The sequence below is a fragment of the Solea solea genome, chromosome 12 (assembly GCF_958295425.1).
Source record: "Solea solea chromosome 12, fSolSol10.1, whole genome shotgun sequence".
Taxonomy (NCBI): domain Eukaryota; kingdom Metazoa; phylum Chordata; class Actinopteri; order Pleuronectiformes; family Soleidae; genus Solea; species Solea solea.
The window spans coordinates 1,338,639-1,358,331 of NC_081145.1; the positions used below are offsets into that span (position 1 = coordinate 1,338,639).

General features: G+C 42.5%; 1 protein-coding gene across 2 annotated transcripts; it reads right to left on the minus strand.

Moving 5' to 3' along the window:
• Window positions 1-1,289: 1,289 nt before the first annotated feature.
• On the minus strand, window positions 1,290-15,218 carry tat (tyrosine aminotransferase). 2 transcript variants are annotated; one of them, XM_058645123.1, is made up of 13 exons: window positions 15,089-15,218; window positions 14,763-14,811; window positions 13,491-13,783; window positions 11,891-11,995; window positions 11,719-11,786; window positions 10,413-10,571; window positions 9,209-9,347; window positions 8,800-8,852; window positions 5,065-5,217; window positions 4,869-4,997; window positions 4,703-4,786; window positions 4,488-4,586; window positions 1,290-3,731 (listed from the first exon to the last, which is right to left on the minus strand). In XM_058645123.1, exons 3-13 carry the CDS (start codon window positions 13,774-13,776, stop codon window positions 3,591-3,593), a joined length of 1,416 nt encoding a protein of 471 aa, XP_058501106.1. In that variant the 5' UTR covers window positions 13,777-13,783; window positions 14,763-14,811; window positions 15,089-15,218; the 3' UTR covers window positions 1,290-3,590. The 2 variants fall into 2 exon arrangements, with proteins under 2 accessions (XP_058501106.1, XP_058501107.1); XM_058645124.1 differs by having other exon boundaries at window positions 14,763-14,836.
• Between the last annotated feature and the right edge of the window lie 4,475 nt (window positions 15,219-19,693).

Sequence of the window (19,693 nt, forward strand, 5' to 3'; positions counted from 1 at the left end):
GGGTCTGCAGTCAGTGGTGCAGTCAAGGGTGTAGAGCAGTTGACTCAGCACACACCCTTGTGGGGAGCCTGTGCTCAGTGTCCGGGGGGAGGAAAGGTGGTGACCCAGTTTGACCGTCTGAGGTCGGTTTGTGAGAAACTCCTTGATCCAGGAGCAGGTGGGTGGGGGGAGTTCCAGGTCAGACAGTTTGCTGACCAGGATGTCGGGGATGATTGTGTTAAAGGCTGAGCTGAAGTCAATGAAGAGCATCCTGACGTAGCTCTCCTGGTGTTCCAGGTGGCTCAGCGCGGTGTGGAGTGTGATGGCTATTGCATCCTCTGTCGACCTGTTTGCTCTGTAGGCGAACTGGTGAGGGTCGAGGGAGGGAGGGAGGGAGGCGGGTCTTGATGTGGGTTAGGACCAGCTGTTCCAGGCACTTGGTGATGATGGGTGTGAGTGCGATTGGGCGGTAGTCCTTGTGGGTGGCGACGTTTGATTTTTTAGGGATTGGGATGATGGTGGACGATTTCAGGCAAGCTGGGATGATGGATTGTGTCAGGGAGAGGTTGAAGATTGTGGTGAAGACCTGCGAGAGTTGTGCGGCGCAGGCCTTGAGCACCTTCCCTGGAACACCGTCTGGTCCCGAAGCTTTCCTGGGGTTCACCCTGCTTAGCATCCGTTCCACTTCATGTGCCTGCACAGTCAGTGGTTGGGGGCTGGGAGCTGGGTTCGGCTGGGGTGGTGTGGCTGCAGACTGTTGTGCAGGGGTCTTGAAGCGTGCGAAGAAGGAGTTTAGCTCCTCTGCTAGTGCGATGCTCGAGTCCACTCCTGTGTTGGTCTGTCCTCTGAAGTTGGTAATCTGCTGGATTCCCTGCCCCACCTGTCGGGGGTTGTTGTTAGAGAGGTGGTTTTCAATCCTCTGTCTGTGGTCTGCTTTTGCTTTCCTGATTCCTCTCTTCAGGTCAGCTCTTGCAGCGTTATAGAGTTCTCTGTTTCCAGACCTGAAGGCAGTGTACTTACTAAGTGTACTTACTAAGTAATAACATAGTACTTACTATCCTTTCTGTATGGGTACTTTCTTAATACATAGATTGTATTACCATCTAGTTTCCTAGCATGTTTCCACATATTTACTAGGTACTGACTTGACTGTAATTACATAAAGTTATTTTGAAACTTTCCTATTAACTACATTTTGTTACCATCTAGTTTGTTAGTAAAATACCAGGTAATTAGCGGACTGTAAAATAAAGGGTTACCCAAAATGTTATTTATTTATTTTGCAAATATGAACAAACACCAGTCATGTCGACATGTTTATGTTGGTTTATTAGGTATTTATTCAACATACAAAGAATTGTAAGGATAAAGTTACAGTCAGAAAAAAATCATTGATATGTTTGTCATTATTGAAAGTGTGTGTGTGTGTGTGTGCTCATATCAGAGGTGTTACATTACAAATTATATAAATACACAAACACCACAAGGGTTAATACAAGTCGTTAATATAAAATATAAATATTCAGTCTGTTCAAATGGTTTACATCACAAAACTTACAGCATGAGCAGCGGGGGCCTCCCGTCGCCACGGCAACGACGACAAAAACAATTCCCACCAGTCGATTCCTGGGGGGTTTTCCATCAACGTAGCTAAGAATTGCCAGACTTAGGCGTAAGCTTGAAGCTTGACTAAGCTCCACCTCCCAATCTAGCTCCAAGTCGTTCCATCAAGTGAAATCAGCTGGCTCCACCTGACGCTTAGTCAAGCCTCACCTGTTAAGCCTCAACTTGTGCACGCCCACAGGGAAAATAAAAAGCCCATTCTAGTCGAGCGCGAATGGGCTCGAGAGCTCCTCATGGAGGTATATGAGGATTACAGCCACATAATCCCAAAGAAGGGCAATACCACAGCAATCAATAAAGCGAGGGATGTGGCGAGGCAGAATATTGCCGACAGGCTGAATGTGTAAGTGACAAAGAAAATGAAGTATTTCAGCATCATCATGTTATATAAATCCTCCATCAAAGGGACAAAATATATGGAGACAATAATCTACCAATTGATTTCTTGATGGTTTTTGTTTTAAACTAATCAATTATGTGGACCTATTGATGCAACCAAAGCCCTAAAATGAAAAGGAAAAGACAACCCTAATAAGTAACATTCATATGAACATAATTAAAATAGCATTATTGTTTCACTGCAATGTATGTGAAATTCTCCATATTTGATCATTTGGCAGCCCTAGTAGTAATGTTAGAAAGTGATATTCATCACATTTATCAACTGAATGTTATGCAAATCGATGGGATAGCTTTCATTTATTTCCTGCATGGTCAATTGTATAGAATTGATATCCTTTTCATTTAAGCCTGTCATTTTTACATGCTGTATTTGTGCTACTTCTGTATTTTGTCCCAGATGCTATATGTTGAATTGTTGTATTTTCATTTTATTTTATGTAAAGCACTTTTGAATCACCTTGTGCTAAAATGTGCTATATAAAGTAGCCTTGCCTACATTTTTGATAATAATAGGCTACATTTAATCAAAGTATTTTACATGACTCATCACATTTATCATACAATTGATGGTAGATTATTACATGAAGAAATGCAATGTTGGTTATCATTCTATAGGAAATAATCATATGACAGATCTATTGATTATTTATCTAGAATCATTTTAGCAAATCAAGCAATTCAATGGAGACGAGGACCCCTATTACAGTAAGTGAATGCGGGGGACAGCAAATCAATCATCTAATTGTGGTTTGGTGTACACATTCAATCTTTTATTTTCAATGCCTCAATTTCCTTTTATTATATTTTTTGCTAATTAGTTTAATTTTGTATTTATTTGTGTCTTATTTTTTATTATATTTTATTTTGGTGATTATTATTTTATTTTATTTGGTGAGTATTTCTTGATCTGTCGTCTGAACAATTAAAGTGTGGTGGTGTGATTTAGCCATTTAATGAAAGACGACAATGTTCCAACAGCAAACTGAAGTTTGTAAACCACTCACTCTCTCACACCAAAGCCCATAGAGAAAATCAGTGATTTTAGCTGGCGGGGACCCAGGAGCTGCTGGTCCTCTGCTGCCTCGTGTGGTCACTTTGTGTCACTGATGTTAATCTGAACAAAGGAATTTAAAAGCCGAATTCACTAAAATTAGACATTTGAACTTAGTGATGGAGGCAGCAGTGGATCAACAACTCCTGTGTGCTGGGATTTGAAAATCACTGATTTTCTCTATGAGGTTTGGTGTGGGAGAGTGAGTGGTTTACAAACGTCTGTCTCACAGTGAGTTAAAGACGTGAACGTGTGACGTAGACTTTGTCGATTTCACTGGGTGAATCTTTTGTTAAGTGTCTAAAATCAGCTGTTTTCCTGGTGACTTTGGCTCTCACCAAAGTCCATAGAGAAAAGTCACACATAAAAGCACACTTTAAAAACTCTAACTAACCCTTTAACACGTCTATATGAGTGGACTCTGGAGACCACATCGCAGAAAGTTCTGACCCTGGTCGGGTTCTGAAGTGTGATACCTTCTGTGAGAGTCCAGGTGCTTTTGTCTCGTGTGTGTGTGTGTGTGTGTCCGTGTCCCTCACTGGTCCAGGTGGTTGCCGTGGCGACTGTGATGCTGATAGTGACACAGACAGAACTGTCTGATCCGAACACAGGCCTCAACCATCATCTGCTCCGGCACCGTCAGCACCACACGGAAGAAGTTAGGAAACTCAAAGGCCTGCAACACAACGGTGACTGAGTGAATGCATGACTGAGTGACTGACTGACTGACTGACTGACTGACTGAGTGAATGAAAGACTGAGTAACTGACTGAGTAAGTGAATGACTGAGTGAATGACTGACTGAGTGACTGACTGAGTGAGTGAATGACTGAGTGACTGACTGAGTGAATGACTGAGTGACTGAGTGAATGACTGACTGAGTGAATGACTGAGTGACTGACTGAGTGAATGAATGAATGAGTGACTGACTGACTGAGTTAATGAATGACTGAGTGACTGACTGAGTGAATGACTGACTGAGTAAGTGAATGACTGAGTGACTGAGTGAATGAGTGAATGACTGAGTGACTGACTGAGTGAGTGAAGGAATGAATGACTGAGTGACTGACTGACTGAGTGAATGACTGAGTGAGTGAGTGTCTGAGTGAGTGAGTGTCTGTCTGAGTGAGTGAGTGTCTGAGTGAGTGACTGAGTGAGTTAGTCAGTGACTGAGTGAGTGAGTGGGTGACTGAGTGAGTGAGTGAGTGGGTGAGTGAGTGAGTGAGTTGGTGACTGAGTGAGTGACTGAGTGAGTGAGTGACTGAGTGAGTGAGTGTCTGAGTGAGTGACTGAGTGAGTTAGTCAGTGAATGAGTGAGTGAGTGACTGAGTGGGTGGGTGAGTGAGTGAGTGAGTGAGTGAGTTGGTGAGTGAGTTGGTGACTGAGTGAGTGAGTGAGTGAGTGAGTCTTAGGACAGGACAGGTTGTCTTACTGAGGTTGGTAAACAGAAGACAGACTGCTCGGTGACCATGCGCTCAGTGAAGTCCACGTCATTCTTAAAACCTGGAAAATGATCCAAGTCGATCCCGACCTGGAGAAATGTTTGACTATTTATTATGTAACATTACACACACACGCACACACACATGCACACACACATGCACACACGCACACACACACACGCAGACGCACACACACTGAACTGACCATAAGGTACATGGCTCCTGAGGTCCTGACGGGGTTCAGTCCAGGGACAGAGGAGAGTTCATTAAAACAGATCTCTGAGTTAGTCTGAGGAAGACAAAGATATTTATGAGTGCATGAGCGAGTGAGTGAGTGAGTGAGTGAGTGAGCGAGGGAGCGAGTGAGTGACCTTCAGTAAACTGATAGTGTTGTTGTAGAAGCTCTGTGGTGTGTTATTGAGGATGCCCTCTAGCGCCCCCTGCACCAGGCTGCAGGCTCCCAGAATGCGTTGGCTCAGTTTCACCAAACCCTGACGAATCTGTGGACGACACACACGATCAACACCATTCTATCTACACATTTGTTTTTAAGTTATAGAAACATACCGCAGATCCAAACACATTATCCCGGTCATGGATTAGCACCCATCCCATTCTCCAACCCGGGACCAGCCAGCGTTTAGCCAAACCACCGCAGGACATGATGGGAACGTCGCTGCTGAGAGACGCCATGGAAGGAGAGCTGCAGCCCGGCAAGACCTGCACACCCAATATTCACACGTTTAAAACACGTTAAACATGTAAAAAAACACCTTTAACCATGTAACAAACATGTCAAAACACGTTAAAAATACATTTAACCATCTTAAAAGATGTTGAAACATGTTAAAAACACATTTAACAATGTTACAAACATGTAAAAAACATGATAAGAAGCACATTAAAACATGTTTAACCAGGTTACAAACATGGTTAAACGTGTTTTTAACATGTAACAAACATGTTACAAACATGTTTAAAACACGTTTAACCATGTGACAAACACATGAGAAAAACACGTTAAAAATGTTAACATAATCCCAGAGTCACTGTATGTGTTGCATTAGTCTAAGATACATTCTTTTGATTTAGTTAAGCGATGTTTTTTTAAACTGTGGTTTTGTAATTCTGATAAAAAAAGTCAGAATTCTGAGATTAGTCAGAATTAAAGACAGAATTCTTAGATTAAAGCTAATTCTGAGATTAAAGTTGGAGAAAAAATAACAGAAAAACATTCTGAGATTAAAGTGAATTCTGAGATTAAAGTCAGAATTCTGAGATTAAAGTCAGAATTGAGGTTTTTTTTTTAAACTGTGGTTGTACGAGGAGCTGACACAGTCAGTGAGCGCCCCCTGCTGACACTAAACAAACGACTTAAACTCAGTTCAATTTGGATTGACTGTTGTATCTCTTTGACATGATTGAAGGATTGGATTTGTTTTTATTGTGGTTCATTGAACGTGTGTTGCTTTCACACATGGTTTTATGTCTTTAATGTATTTTATTGCCGAGTGAGAGCTTTTATTTTTCTCTGTATTTTATTGTATTATTCTGTAAAGCACTATGGTGGATTGGATTGGATTTGGTGTTTTTAGGATTCACAATTATTACTTTCAATTGAAAAAAGAACAAGTTCTAGAATACAATGTAATCGTCAATAAATTTGGATTTTATGGTGAAGTGAGGGAGAAACAAAGGAGAGAATGAGTGAGAGCGAGAGAAGCTGGTTCTCATTAAAACGACAGAATCCTGGACACGATCTTCTGGTCAGACTGGCGCGGATCATATGACACATACACGCGCACACAAAAATCCCATAATGATCAGTGAGAGAAAGCATGGAAGAGTACTAGGCCACATGTAAAAAAAAAAATAGAAAGAAAAAATAAAACAGCATGAATTCTTAGATTAAAGTCAGAATTCTGAGATTAATTCAAGATTAAAGTCAGAATTCTTAGATTAATTCAAGATTAAAGTAAGAACTCTCAGATTAAATTCTCATATTAAAATCAGAATTCTAATATAAAGTCAGAATTCTCATAATAAAGTCAGAATTCTCAGATTAAAGTCAGAATTCTCAGATTAATTCAAGATTAAAGTCAGAATTCTCAGATTAATTCAGGATTAAAGTAAGAATTCTGAGATTAATTCAAGATTCAAGTCTGAATTCTCTGATTAATTCAAGATTAAAGTCAGAATTCTTAGATTAATTCAAGATTAAAGTAAGAATTCTCAGATTAAATTCTCAGATTAAAGTCAGAATTCTCATATTAAAGTCAGAATTCTCAGATTAAAGTCAGGATTCCTAGATTCAAGTCAGAATTCTCTTATAAATTCAGAATTCTCATATTAAAGTCAGAATTCTCAGATTAAAGTCAGAATTCTCATATTAAAGTCAGAATTCTCAGATTAAAGTCAGGATTCTCAGATTAAAGTCAGAATTCTCATATTAAAGTCAAAATTCTCATATTAAAGTCAGAGAAAAAGAACAGGATGAATATTTGCCCACATGAATGTTTGGATTTCGATTTTCCTGCGCGTGTACATGGATTATAAACGTCATATCAGGAAAATGATGTTAATTTAGACACAACAGTGGCAGTAAACTGTAAATAAGTGGCTGCTGTGATTTAAAAGTGTGAAATTCTTGGTCTTTTTATTTATTTATTTTTATTCCTTACATTTGTCAAACGTGCTTTTTCTTCTCACTGGTTTAAATTATATAAAGTTCTTTATTCTGCACAAATGAAGTTTTTTGGTAAAGATTTTATTTGGTCTTGTTTCAGTCATTTCTGTTTGTGTGGTTTTTTAAACACGTTATTTCATTTATTTAGATTTATAATTACACTGTGAAGTTTTCTGAGGCCCCGCTGACTCTGCTGTGGCTGCTGAGGTTCACAGGCATCGTGGCCCCTCGTTCAGGTCATAAAAGAAAATCACTCACCTCACCCCCTCACCCCCTCACATGCCTCCTCCCACCACACGCCCCCTGGTTCTGCCACGTTCTCTCAAAGCCATCATCAGAGATAAGTGTAACCACATGTAGCTTCAAGAAAAGTGCACAGTCATTGTGGCTCCGCTCCGGTCCAAAGACGGGAGTTTGACAGATGGGGGGTGGGGTGGGTGGGCGGGGCTTCTGGATGCACTCAACAACCTCGACTCTGAACACTTCCACTCACGACATCTGCGGCTGCAACACGATTAAAAGCCCATTTCTTTTTTATGTTTCCCTTCTGCGTCATCAGTCATTCTTCTGTTGTCTTCATGTGAAGGAATTAACTCAGAGTTTCACTCATCCTGTAAAACGCCCAACACTTGATAGGCTACACTTTAGCCAATGAAAGCAGGGGGGCATGACCCGGCTGCTGCTGCTGCTGCTGCTGCCGCTGCTGCTATGACGTCTTAAACAATGCGTACACGTCTTCATCTCACTGTTAGACAGAGTTTGTAAACCACTCACTCTCCCACACCAAAGCCCAGAGAAAATCAGTGATTTTAGCTGTGGGGACACAGGAGCTGCTGGTCCTCTGCTGCCTTGTGTGGTCACTTTGTGTCACTGAGGTCAAACTGAACAAAGAATTTTAAAAGCCGAAATCACAAAATAAGACATTTGAACTTAGTGATGGAGGCAGCAGTGGATCAACAACTCCTGTGTGTGTGTGTGATGTTAAAATCACTGATTTTCTCTATGGGGTTTGGTGTGGGAGAGTGAGTGGTTTCACCCTTGTTTTTAATGAGCTGATAAAACTGTGTGTTTTATGATCCTCAATCTTTTTTTATTAATTATAATTTAATTGTTTTTGTGCTCATTTTTTTAATCCTTGTGATTATGATTTTAAATAGTTATTAAAACTATACTGAAATTTATGAATTTGTTTCTGTATAAATTGTGAGTACATTTTATTCCTGTAGCACCTTCCACAGACAGAAAATACAAATGACATGTTATTGTTGCTTTTTTTCCCTCAAGAATAAAACAAAGCAAAATAAATAAATAAATATTATTCAGTCATATAACAAGTTTTGGTAGATGAAGATAAAGTTTTATTTCAATGTATTGGATTTACTTGGATGATTTCACGTTTGTTTGTTTGGGTTTATTTTAGGGATGGAACATTTCAATTTCATTTGTAAAGTAATTATTATTACTATAAGGACTGGTCCACTTTTCAGTAGAGGTGAACGACCTTATGACCTTAAAATAATATCACGACACTCCATCATCACAACATCTGTGAACACATTTGACCCAATTTCAAAATAAATGTTGATCTCATGATGCAAAATGAAATGGAAACTCACCATGTCGCTGTAGATTTCGTCCGCCAGGATAGGAACACAGTGTCTGGAGGCAACTGAGAGAACAACAAGTCAACATATTATGTCATCGCTTCTCTGACGCGACTGAACAGAGAGAGGGGACACAGGAGCTGCTGGTCCTCTGCTGCCTCGTGTGGTCACGAGGTGTCTGAATGAAAAATTTCAAAAGTCTAATTCAGAAAATCAGACATTAGAACTCAGTGATGGAGGCAGCAGTGGATCAACAGCTCCTGTGTGTGTGTGTGTGTGTGTGTGTGTGTGATGTTAAAATCACTGATTTTCTCTCTGGACTTTGGTGTGGGAGAGTGAGTGGTTTACAAACTTCCAACTTATATTATTATATTAAGATATCGTAGAGCTAAGCTCTGTGGGTGGAGGGGGCGTGGCTAACCTTTGATGATCTTCTGCAGGTGGTCTTTGCTGAAGACGGAGCCACACGGGTTGGACGGGTTGGTGACGATCAGACAGGAAGTGCTCTCGTCGATCAGACTCTCCATGTGCTGCAGGTCCACCTCCCACTCCTTCTCCGGCTGGAGATCAAACACACAAGAGTCATGTGACGAGAGAAGAAACCCACCTGCAGTTCCTCCTACGGCCACAAGTCCAAAACTGTGAGGTGCTGTTTGTAAAAGTGGCTAAAAATAAAAGTTTTTCCACATTTAGACCAATATTTGTTCACTTACACATATATTAGGTACTTAAATACTGTATAAATGTTAAATGTTACACCTAAAATTTAAATATAAATATAAATATAAATATTACATTAAAATATAGGCCACACGGTGGTGTAGTGGTTAGCACTCTCGCCTTGCAGCAAGAAGACCCGGGTTCGAGCCCCGGTTGGAACAAGGGCCTTTCTGCATGGAGTTTGCATGTTCTCCCCGTGTGTGCGTGGGTTCTCTCCGGGTTCTCCGGCTTCCTCCCACAGTCCAAAAACATGCAATGTGGGGATTAGGTAAATTGGACACTCTAAATTGACCATAGGAGTGAGTGTGAGAGTGAATGGTTGTTTGTCTCTATCTGTGTGTGTGGCCCTGCGATGGACTGGCCAACTGTCCAGGGTGTGACCCCGCCTATAGCCCGATGTAGCTGAGATTGGCACAGCACCCCCCCGCGACCCTCTGGTGGAGGATAAAGCGGTAGATGATGACTGACTGACATTTAAATATAAATATAAATGTTTACTCTAAATATAAATAGCTAATATACAAATTCACACAGTCAGTAACCGGAAGTACCAAAATAAAAGACAGGCAGAACATTTATATTTAATGTTTAGATTGAAATTTTATATTTAGGTTAAACATTAAACATTTAGGTGTAACATAATACTTAGATTTAACTCTTTATGTATAAGTGAAGAAATATTGGTCTAAACGTTAAAAACATACTTTTTAAACATAGTTTGAGGCTTTCAAACTTTGCTTCATCATATGTGTTGTTTTGTGCATCAGTGACGACTTCTTTTGTCTGAACATTAATAACACGGTGCGTCCCACTCATACAAACACTGAAACACTGCCACCTTTTCTGTTTTCATTGTGCTTTCATCGTATTTGCTTTGCTGCCACTGCAGGTTTGTCTCCACTCACCAGCAGGTCGTAGAACTTGACCTTGATGCCCATGGAGACGGCCAGGGTCTTGTATAAGGAGAAGCCTGGACGCGGGACCAGGATGTTGTCGCCTGGGTTACAGAGGACACTGATAGCCAGGTCAATGGCATGACTGCAGCCGCTGGTCAGAATCACATCCTGGGAAAAATGAGGACATTCACTTCTGTGAATTTCAGATACTAAGTCTGTGTGTGTGTGTGTGTGTGTGTGTGATTAAAGTGAAAGTTCAGGTCAGTGGAAGTGTGGTTGTTGACGTACGGACACATGGTCCACTGAGAAGACACAGCAGGAAAACACTGAATCTACATCAGTTTAAGTCTGCGATATCTTTAAGAACATGTTCACGTCTTTATCTCACTGTCAGACAGACTTTTCCAACGGGACACTGAGGTTTTTTAAACCACTCACTCTCCCACACCAAACCTCATAGGAGCTGCTGGTCCTCTGCTGCCTCGTGTGGTCACTTTGTGTCACTGAACTAAATGTAAACGAAAGATTTCAAATGCCAAAATCACTAAAATAAGACATTTGAACTTAGTGATGGAGGCAGCAGTGGATCAACAACTCCTGTGTGTGTGATGTTAAAATCACTGATTTTCTCTATGGACTTTGGTGTGGGAGAGTGAGTGGTTTACAAACTTCAGTTGCAGTTTCCCCTGCTGCTGAGAGCCTGCATGAAGCAGGTCAGCTTTAGTCTATGATGTCTTAAGAACACGTTCATGTCTTTATCTCACTGAGAGACAGACTTTTCCAACAGGAAAGTGAAGTTTGTAAACCGCTCACTCTCGCACACCAAAGCCCATAGAGAAAATCAGTGTTTTAACATCACAGCACACAGGAGTTGTTGATCCACCGCTGCCTCCATCACTAAGTTCAAATGTCTTATTTTGTGACTTCGACTTTGAAATCCTTGGTTCAGATTTAGTTTAGTGACACAAAGTGACCACACGAGGCAGCAGTAGACCAGCAGATCCTGTGTCCCCGCCAGCTAAAATCACTGATATGGACTTTGGTGTGGGAGAGTGAGTGGTTTACAAACCTCAGTGTCCCGTTGGAAAAGTCTGTCTGACAGTGAGATAAAGACGTGAACATGTCCTTAAGATATCAGGAGTAAGTGCCTGTCTGTTTAAAGGTGGTTCTCGGCAGCAGGGGGTGCTACAAACCAAGTAACCTGAACTTTCCCTTTAACTTGTGGCGTGTATATTTACTGTAATCTGAGTTCTAGGTTTAGAGGATGACATAAAGTGAATTTTGATTGGTGTGAAAAGAGTGAGTGTGTGAGCACCTCTGCCTCCAGTGGAGCCTCGGGGCAGCTGTAAAAGTTTGCCACTGCCTCTCTGCTCTTCACGTAACCTGCAGATGAACACATGAAAACATCAATCTCTGGACAATGACGTAAGTGCTGTAAAAATGGCTGCACTTCATTATTGAACTGACGGTCAGTTGCTCAGACTCACCAACAGAGGGAGCATAGCCGTTGTATTTGTGGGAGTCGATGGCGTCTTTCATGGCCTGAAGCACCGAGTCGTCTGTGGGCAGGTTTCCAAACACAGTGGGGTCTCCTGCAGGACACAGGAGAGGACAGTGAGTCCAAGAGCAACACGTGGACAAACATGGACAAACACGAGCTGAGGACTGAAGAGCAAACAAAACAAAATACACGAGGGATCACGCTCGTTTACCAGCTCGTAAATCAGTCCTGTTTTATCATCTAGACATATTTTATCTGCGTCTTTCCAGCAGGGGGTGCAACAGGGTGGGCAAAGCAGACTAGCTTAAGCATCATTCATTGCTATGCAGATGACACCCAGTTCTACCAAACCTAACACCACTCAACCTACAACTGTCTTCATGAAATCAAATGCTGGTTCTCTCACATTAAACAGTGATAAAACCGAGGTTCTTCTTACTGGCACAAAATCCACCGGAAAAAAAACTTGACAGTTTTTCCATTTCCATTGAAAATTCCTCAGTTTCTCGCTCCCCTCAGGTCAGGAGTCTGGGTGTCCTCCTTGATAGCACCCTATCCTTGTAGACGTCCTTGTACATCTGGAACTCACTTCTCTTTGGTTTCACCTCAAGTCCATCCATTGCGTTGCAGAAATCAAAGGCATGGATGTCAACAAACCTTGGGCCTAATGACACCTCCAAGGTTCACATGGCTCTGGGTTCTTTTAGCCAATATTTGACATCTAGAGCAACAAAACTGGGTGTCCAGTCCAGCTTCTTTCAAGTGAGAAATTAATGTAACACATACATTAATGTAATGTAAAAAAGTGAGATAAATCCGTTCCATTGTCTTCTGCTTATCCGGGTCTGGCTCCCGGGGGCAGCAGCCTTAGCAAGGAAGCCCAGACATCCGTCTCCCTAGCCACTTCCACCAGCTCCCTCTGTGGGGATATAATCCTTCCTACGTGTCCTGAGTTGGCCCTGGGATCTCCTCAGAAGGACATGCCTGAAACACCTCCCAGGTAGGCGTCCAGGAGGCATCCTAACCAGATACCCGAACCACCTCTGCTGGCTCCTCTCGACGTGGAAGTGCAGCAGTTGTCCTCTGAGCCTTTCCAGGGTGACTGAGCTCCTCACCCTTTCCTGCGGAGGAAGCTCGTATTTTCGGCCATTACCCAAAGTTCTCAGCTCAACTCACCAAAGCTTAAACCATTTAATTCTTGCCATCACTTGGAGATTTGAATCCATTCGGTTCCCTTCCCTTGGATTACCAGAGAAATGGTACGGTGCGGCATAGGTGGAGCCAGACCCACGACCCCGCAGTGTGTTCTCATACAAATCTTGACTCTGTCTTGTTGTTAACGTTCAATGTGGTCGTTCGTCCACCGAGTAAAGGTACTGTTCTCAGTTGAAACATGAGTCTGACCGAGGGCTTTACCATTCCAAACCATACCATACTGTACCATGGTAAAAACACCGTTGGACTACTGTAATTCCCTCTATGTTGGGCTCAGCCGGACTACAGTGACTGAACACTATTGTTCTGACTGTTTAGTTATCTTATACAAATATATATTTTCAAATTAAGTCACAGACACGTGTAGTCACCTATAGAAAGTGCGATCATGGGTTTGTCGGGGTTCGGCGTGAGTTTCATCTCGTCCACGATGGACCTGATGGGGTTGAGCGTGTTGTTGGCCATCTCCGACGGCTTCACCTCCCACTTCAGCCTGCGGCTCTTTGCCACTTTGGCGGGATACGAGCTGCCGTTCGTGGTGACGTGGCCGAGGCCGTTGCCGTTCACCGCATTCCCGCTCAGGCTTTTACCGTTGAGCGTGGATTTGCCGCAGACGCCGTTCCCGTTCATTTTCACCAAGTAAGAATTGTTATCCATCCTGGAACTGTAATGGAGAAGAGATTTTCTTAGTTTGTTGTTTGTCACTTAATCTGAACAGATTTTATGAATGGATTACATAACCTGGACGCAGTCACACATGACTAAGCACTCAACACTGTGTAGACTACTTTTATTTACTTAACTGGGATTATTAATCCTTTAGTTAACTGCACTCGATAGTTACACTCATAGTTTGATTTGGACCTTTTTCACAGAACAATATAAGGGCCACATAAATAAAGTTAAAAAAAAAACAAAAAAAAAACTGCATGAATTCTGAGATTAGAAAGTCAGAATTCTTAGAATAAAGTCAGAATTCTGAGAATAAATTCAGAATTCTGTGATTAAAGTTTGAGTAAAATGTCAGAATTCTGAGAATAAAGGCAGAATTCTGAGATTAAAGTTTGAGAAAAAAGTTGGTATTCTGAGATTAAAGGCAGAATTTTCAAAAGTAAAACACACATTTAAAGCCATTTATATTTTTTCAGGTCTAATCCTTGCATGAGGCGTCATTATTTTAATGGTATATAATGAATATTTTGTCCGAGTTGGAATTCTCCCTCATGATCGAACTTAAATGTAAAAGATGCAACGGTTACATAATGTCCTTATGCTGCACACATGGCAATGAGCCTTGGCTAAGAATCCATCTGCAGCACATCTGTTCCCAATTATTGTAATTTGAAACTTTTTTTTGCCGTGTACCTGAAAAGTGAAATTACAAATACATTACATGTCCAGACTGTGGGACAAATTAAGGATTATTTTATTTTCTCTTAATAAAATAAAACATGACTGCTTCTCAAAACATTCTGATGTTAAAATTATATATTTTAAATGTTTTTGTTTTCGCTAAAGGTTTTTAGTTTACAATAAACAGTCATTTCATTTTATAATCCTGAGAGTCAAACTAATCCAGGGCCACTAATCCACTAATCAATAGGTCATTTGGTTCAGAAAATGTCAGAAAATGTTGATCAAACCTGGAAATGATGAAGTTGTGACGTCTCGTTTTGTCCACACACTAAAAAACTAGAAAATATTCTCATTTAAGAAGCTGAAAAATGTCAGAAAGTAGAAAATATTCACATTTAAGAAGGTGAAAGATCACAGAAACTTGATTTAATTATTTAAAAAAACAAAAAACACTCAAAGCAAGCAATTGACTATAAAATGAGTTGATGACTGACTTAGTAAAAATGAAACATAAACATTAAAAAGACATTTATCGATGTTTAAATCAAAATCAGCCACAAAAATGAAACTAATTGACAAATATTGAGGAAAGTTAAGGTGTCACTGAACTCACCTCAGTGATGAACGTGTGATTGAACCTCAGTGATGAACGTGTGACTGAACCTCAGTGATGAACGTGTGATTGAACCTCAGTGATGAACGTGTGACTCAGTCAGAGTGAAGTGAACCTCGGACACAAACTCTGCCGGCTTTTATGGCGGACTCCTCAAAAATGGGTGTTGAACACGGCCCAAACTTTCATTGGTGGAAACTGAGGGCTGAGCCATTTACTCCCCTCTTACATCATCAACCACAACCTGCACCTCCTCAAACACACACACGCCCAGGAGGAGCAGGAGCAGGAGGAGGAGAGAAGAGACATGTCCATCTCACATGTACAGCAGGTACCAAACATACAGAACACAGCGCCACCTACAGAGGCGGAGTCAGACGTACAATAAATCCATTGTCCTCCGCATGTAAACTTAAGACTGCAAGTCGTCTGACTGTCTCTTAGTCAGACTACGACCTTAGTCTGATTAAACTGTGAGAGTGGCGCCCCCTACAGGGAGAGGTTCTGTGGACAGATGTTCAGTGGACATACAGTGGACAGAGGACAGACAGTGGGACAGATGTTCTGTGGACAGACAGTAGACAGATGTTCTGTGGACGGACAGTGGACAGATGTTCAGTGGACAGACAGTGGAAGATGTTCTGTGGACAGAGGACAGACGTTCAGTGGATAGACAGAGGACAGTAGACAGATGTCCAGTGGACAGATATAGGACAGATATTCAGTGGACAGAGGACAGACAGTGGACAGATGTTCTGTGGACAGAAGACAAACAGTGGACAGATGTTCAGTGGATAGACAGAGGACAGTAGACAGATGTCCAGTGGACAGACAGTGGACAGATGTTCTGTGGACAGAGAGAGAGGACAGATGTTCTGTGGACAGACATTCAGTGGACAGACAGTGGACAGACGTTCTGTGGACAGACAGACAGAGGACAGATGTTCTGTGGACAGAAGACAAACAGTGGACAGATGTTCAGTGGATAGACAGAGGACAGTAGACAGATGTCCAGTGGACAGACAGTGGACAGATGTTCTGTGGACAGAGAGAGAGGACAGATGTTCTGTGGACAGACATTCAGTGGACAGACAGTGGACAGACGTTCTGTGGACAGACAGAGGACAGATGTTCAGTTGACAGACAGAGGACAGATGTTCAGTGGACAGACAGTGGACAGATGTTATGTGGACAGACAGAGGAAAGACAGTGGACAGATGTTCAGTGGACAGAGAGTGGACAGATGTTCTGTGGACAGACAGTGGACAGATGTTCTGTAGACAGAGGACAGACAGTGGAAAGATGTTCAGTGGACAGACAGTGGACAGACAGTGGACAGATGTTATGTGGACAGAGGACAGACAGTGGACAGATGTTCAGTGGACAGAGAGTGGACAGATGTCCTGTGGACAGACAGTGAACAGATGTTCTGTGGACAGACAGTGGACAGGTGTTCAGTGGACAGAGGACAGACAGTGGACAGACGTTCTGTGGAGAGACAGTGGACATACGTTCTGTGGACAGACAGTGGACAGGTGTTCAGTGGACAGAGGACAGACAGTGGACAGACGTTCTGTGGAGAGACAGTGGACATACGTTCTGTGGACAGACAGTGGACAGATGTTCAGTGGACAGACAGAGGACAGTAGACAGATGTTCAGTGGACAGAGGACATACAGTGGACATATGTTCTGTAGACAGAGGACAGACAGTGGACAGGTGTTCAGTGGACAGACAGTGGACATATGTTCGGTGGACAGACAGTGAACAGATGTTCTGTGGACAGACAGTGGACAGGTGTTCAGTGGACAGACAGTGGACAGACGTTCTGTGGAGAGACAGTGGACATACGTTCTGTGGACAGACAGTGGACAGATGTTCAGTGGACAGACAGAGGACAGTAGACAGATGTTCAGTGGACAGAGGACATACAGTGGACATATGTTCTGTAGACAGAGGACAGACAGTGGACAGATGTTCAGTGGACAGACAGTGGACATATGTTCGGTGGACAGACAGTGAACAGATGTTCTGTGGACAGACAGTGGACAGGTGTTCAGTGGACAGAGGACAGACAGTGGGCAGACGTTCTGTGGAGAGACAGTGGACATACGTTCTGTGGACAGACAGTGGACAGATGTTCAGTGGACAGACAGAGGACAGTAGACAGATGTTCAGTGGACAGAGGACATACAGTGGACATATGTTCTGTAGACAGAGGACAGACAGTGGAAACATGTTCAGTGGACAGACAGTGGACAAAGGACAGATGTTCTGTGGACAGAGGACAGACAGTGGACAGATGTTCAGTGGACAGACAGTGGACAGATATAGGACAGATATTCAGTGGACAGAGGACAGACAGTGGACAGATGTTCTGTGGACAGAAGACAAACAGTGGACAGATGTTCAGTGGATAGACAGAGGACAGTAGACAGATGTCCAGTGGACAGATGTTCTGTGGACAGAGAGAGAGGACAGATGTTCTGTGGACAGACATTCAGTGGACAGATGTTCTGTGGACAGACAGTGGACAGAGGACAGACAGTGGACAGACGTTCTGTGGACAGACAGAGGACAGATGTTCAGTTGACAGACAGAGGACAGATGTTCAGTGGACAGACAGTGGACAGATGTTATGTGGACAGACAGAGGAAAGACAGTGGACAAATGTCCAGTGGACAGAGGACAGACGTTCTGTGGACAGACAGAGGACAGATGTTCTGTGGACAGAGGACAGACAGTGGGACAGATGTTCTGTGGACAGACAGAGGACATATGTTCTGTGGACATACAGTGGAAGATGTTCTGTGGACAGAGGACAGACAGTGGATAGATGTTCAGTGGACAGACAAAGGACAGTAGACAGATGTTCAGTGGACAGAGGACAGACGTTCTGTGGACAGACAGTGGACAGATGTTCACTGGACAGACAGTGGACAGAGGACAGACAGTGGAACAGATGTTCTGTGGACAGACAGTGGACAGATGTTCAGTCGACAGACAGTGGACAGATGTTCTGTGGACAGACAGAGGACAGACAGTGGACATATGTTCTGTGGACAGACAGAAGACAGACAGTGGACAGATGTTCAGTGGACAGACAGTGGACAGACGACAGACAGTGGACAGATGTTCTGTGGACGGACAGTGGACAGATGTTCAGTGGACAGACAGTGGACAGATGTTCTGTGGACAGACGAGCAGAGATTAAGGCCGTTCTTGTGAGACCGTGTTGTGACTGCGACTTGTGAGGCCCTGACCTTTGACCCCCAGAGTTCCTCCAGAAAAGCACAGTCATGGTGTTGTCCTCCATCAACAGGACAGAGGACCTAAATCACACTGGTCAAGCATGGAGTGTGTGTGTGTGTGTGTGTTATAACATTTTAGATTTAAAGGTAGTTTATGTTTTTAAATATGAACATTACATTTAGACCATCAACAGAGTTTGTGTGGACTGATTAAGACACAGAGAGAGACAGAGACAAAGACACAGAGAGAGACAGAGACAAAGACACACAGAGAGAGGCAGAGAGACAGACACAGAGAGACAGAGACAAAGACACACAGAGACACACAGTGTCAACTGCTGTTGACACGTTATGTCAGCATCTGTTTCTCTTCAGAACAATCTGTGTGTGAGAGAGAGAGAGAGAGAGAGAGAGAGAGAGAGAGAGAGAGAGAGAGAGAGAGAGAGAGAGAGAGAGAGAGAGTGTGTGTGTGTGTGTGTGTGATGCAACAGTGATGTGAGGAAAAAAACATTGCGTTTAAACAAATAAAAACACGTTTTCACTGACGACGTGAAAAACAGAAGAGAGTCAGTGACGATGCAACGTAAACATGTATCACTTCTAGAGTCGACATTGTGGAAATGTACAAAACATTTTGACACGAGAACTCACACACACACACACTCACACACTTTGTACTTTGTCATTCTGTCCTCTGACGTCAACTGTGCACAAACACAACACACGACCACGATTCAACACAAACAACTGAACATAAGAGCAAACGTGTGCCTGTGACTAACCACTCACTCTCCCACACCAAACCTCATAGAGAAAATCAGTGATTTTAACATTAACAGGAGTTGTTGATCCACTGCTGCCTCCATCAATAAGTCTTTGATGTCTTAATGTTCAGATGTACGTCAGTGACACAAAGTGACCACACGAGGCAGCAGAGGACCAGCAGCTCCTGTGTCCCCGTCAGCTAAAATCACTGATTTTAGGAAGTGCGTTGCCTCACACTTCCTGTGTGCAGCGACACACAAGTGTAGTTTATGTTTAAAGGTTACGTACTACAGCTTTAACAACATTATGTCCTCTGTCCAAACTGGCTGTCCCATAAGTTCATTTTATTTAGTGAATAACATTTAGTCAAAGTGAGGACATTTAGACAAAGTGAGGACATTTAGTAAAAATTAGGACGTTTAGACAAAGTGAGAACGTTTAGTAAAAATTAGGACGTTTAGAGAAAGTGAGGACGTTTAGTCAAAGTGAGGACGTTTAGACAAAGTGAGGACATTTAGACAAAGTGAGGACGTTAAGTCAAAGTGAGGACGTTTAGACAAAGTGAGGACATTTAGTAAAAGTGAGGACA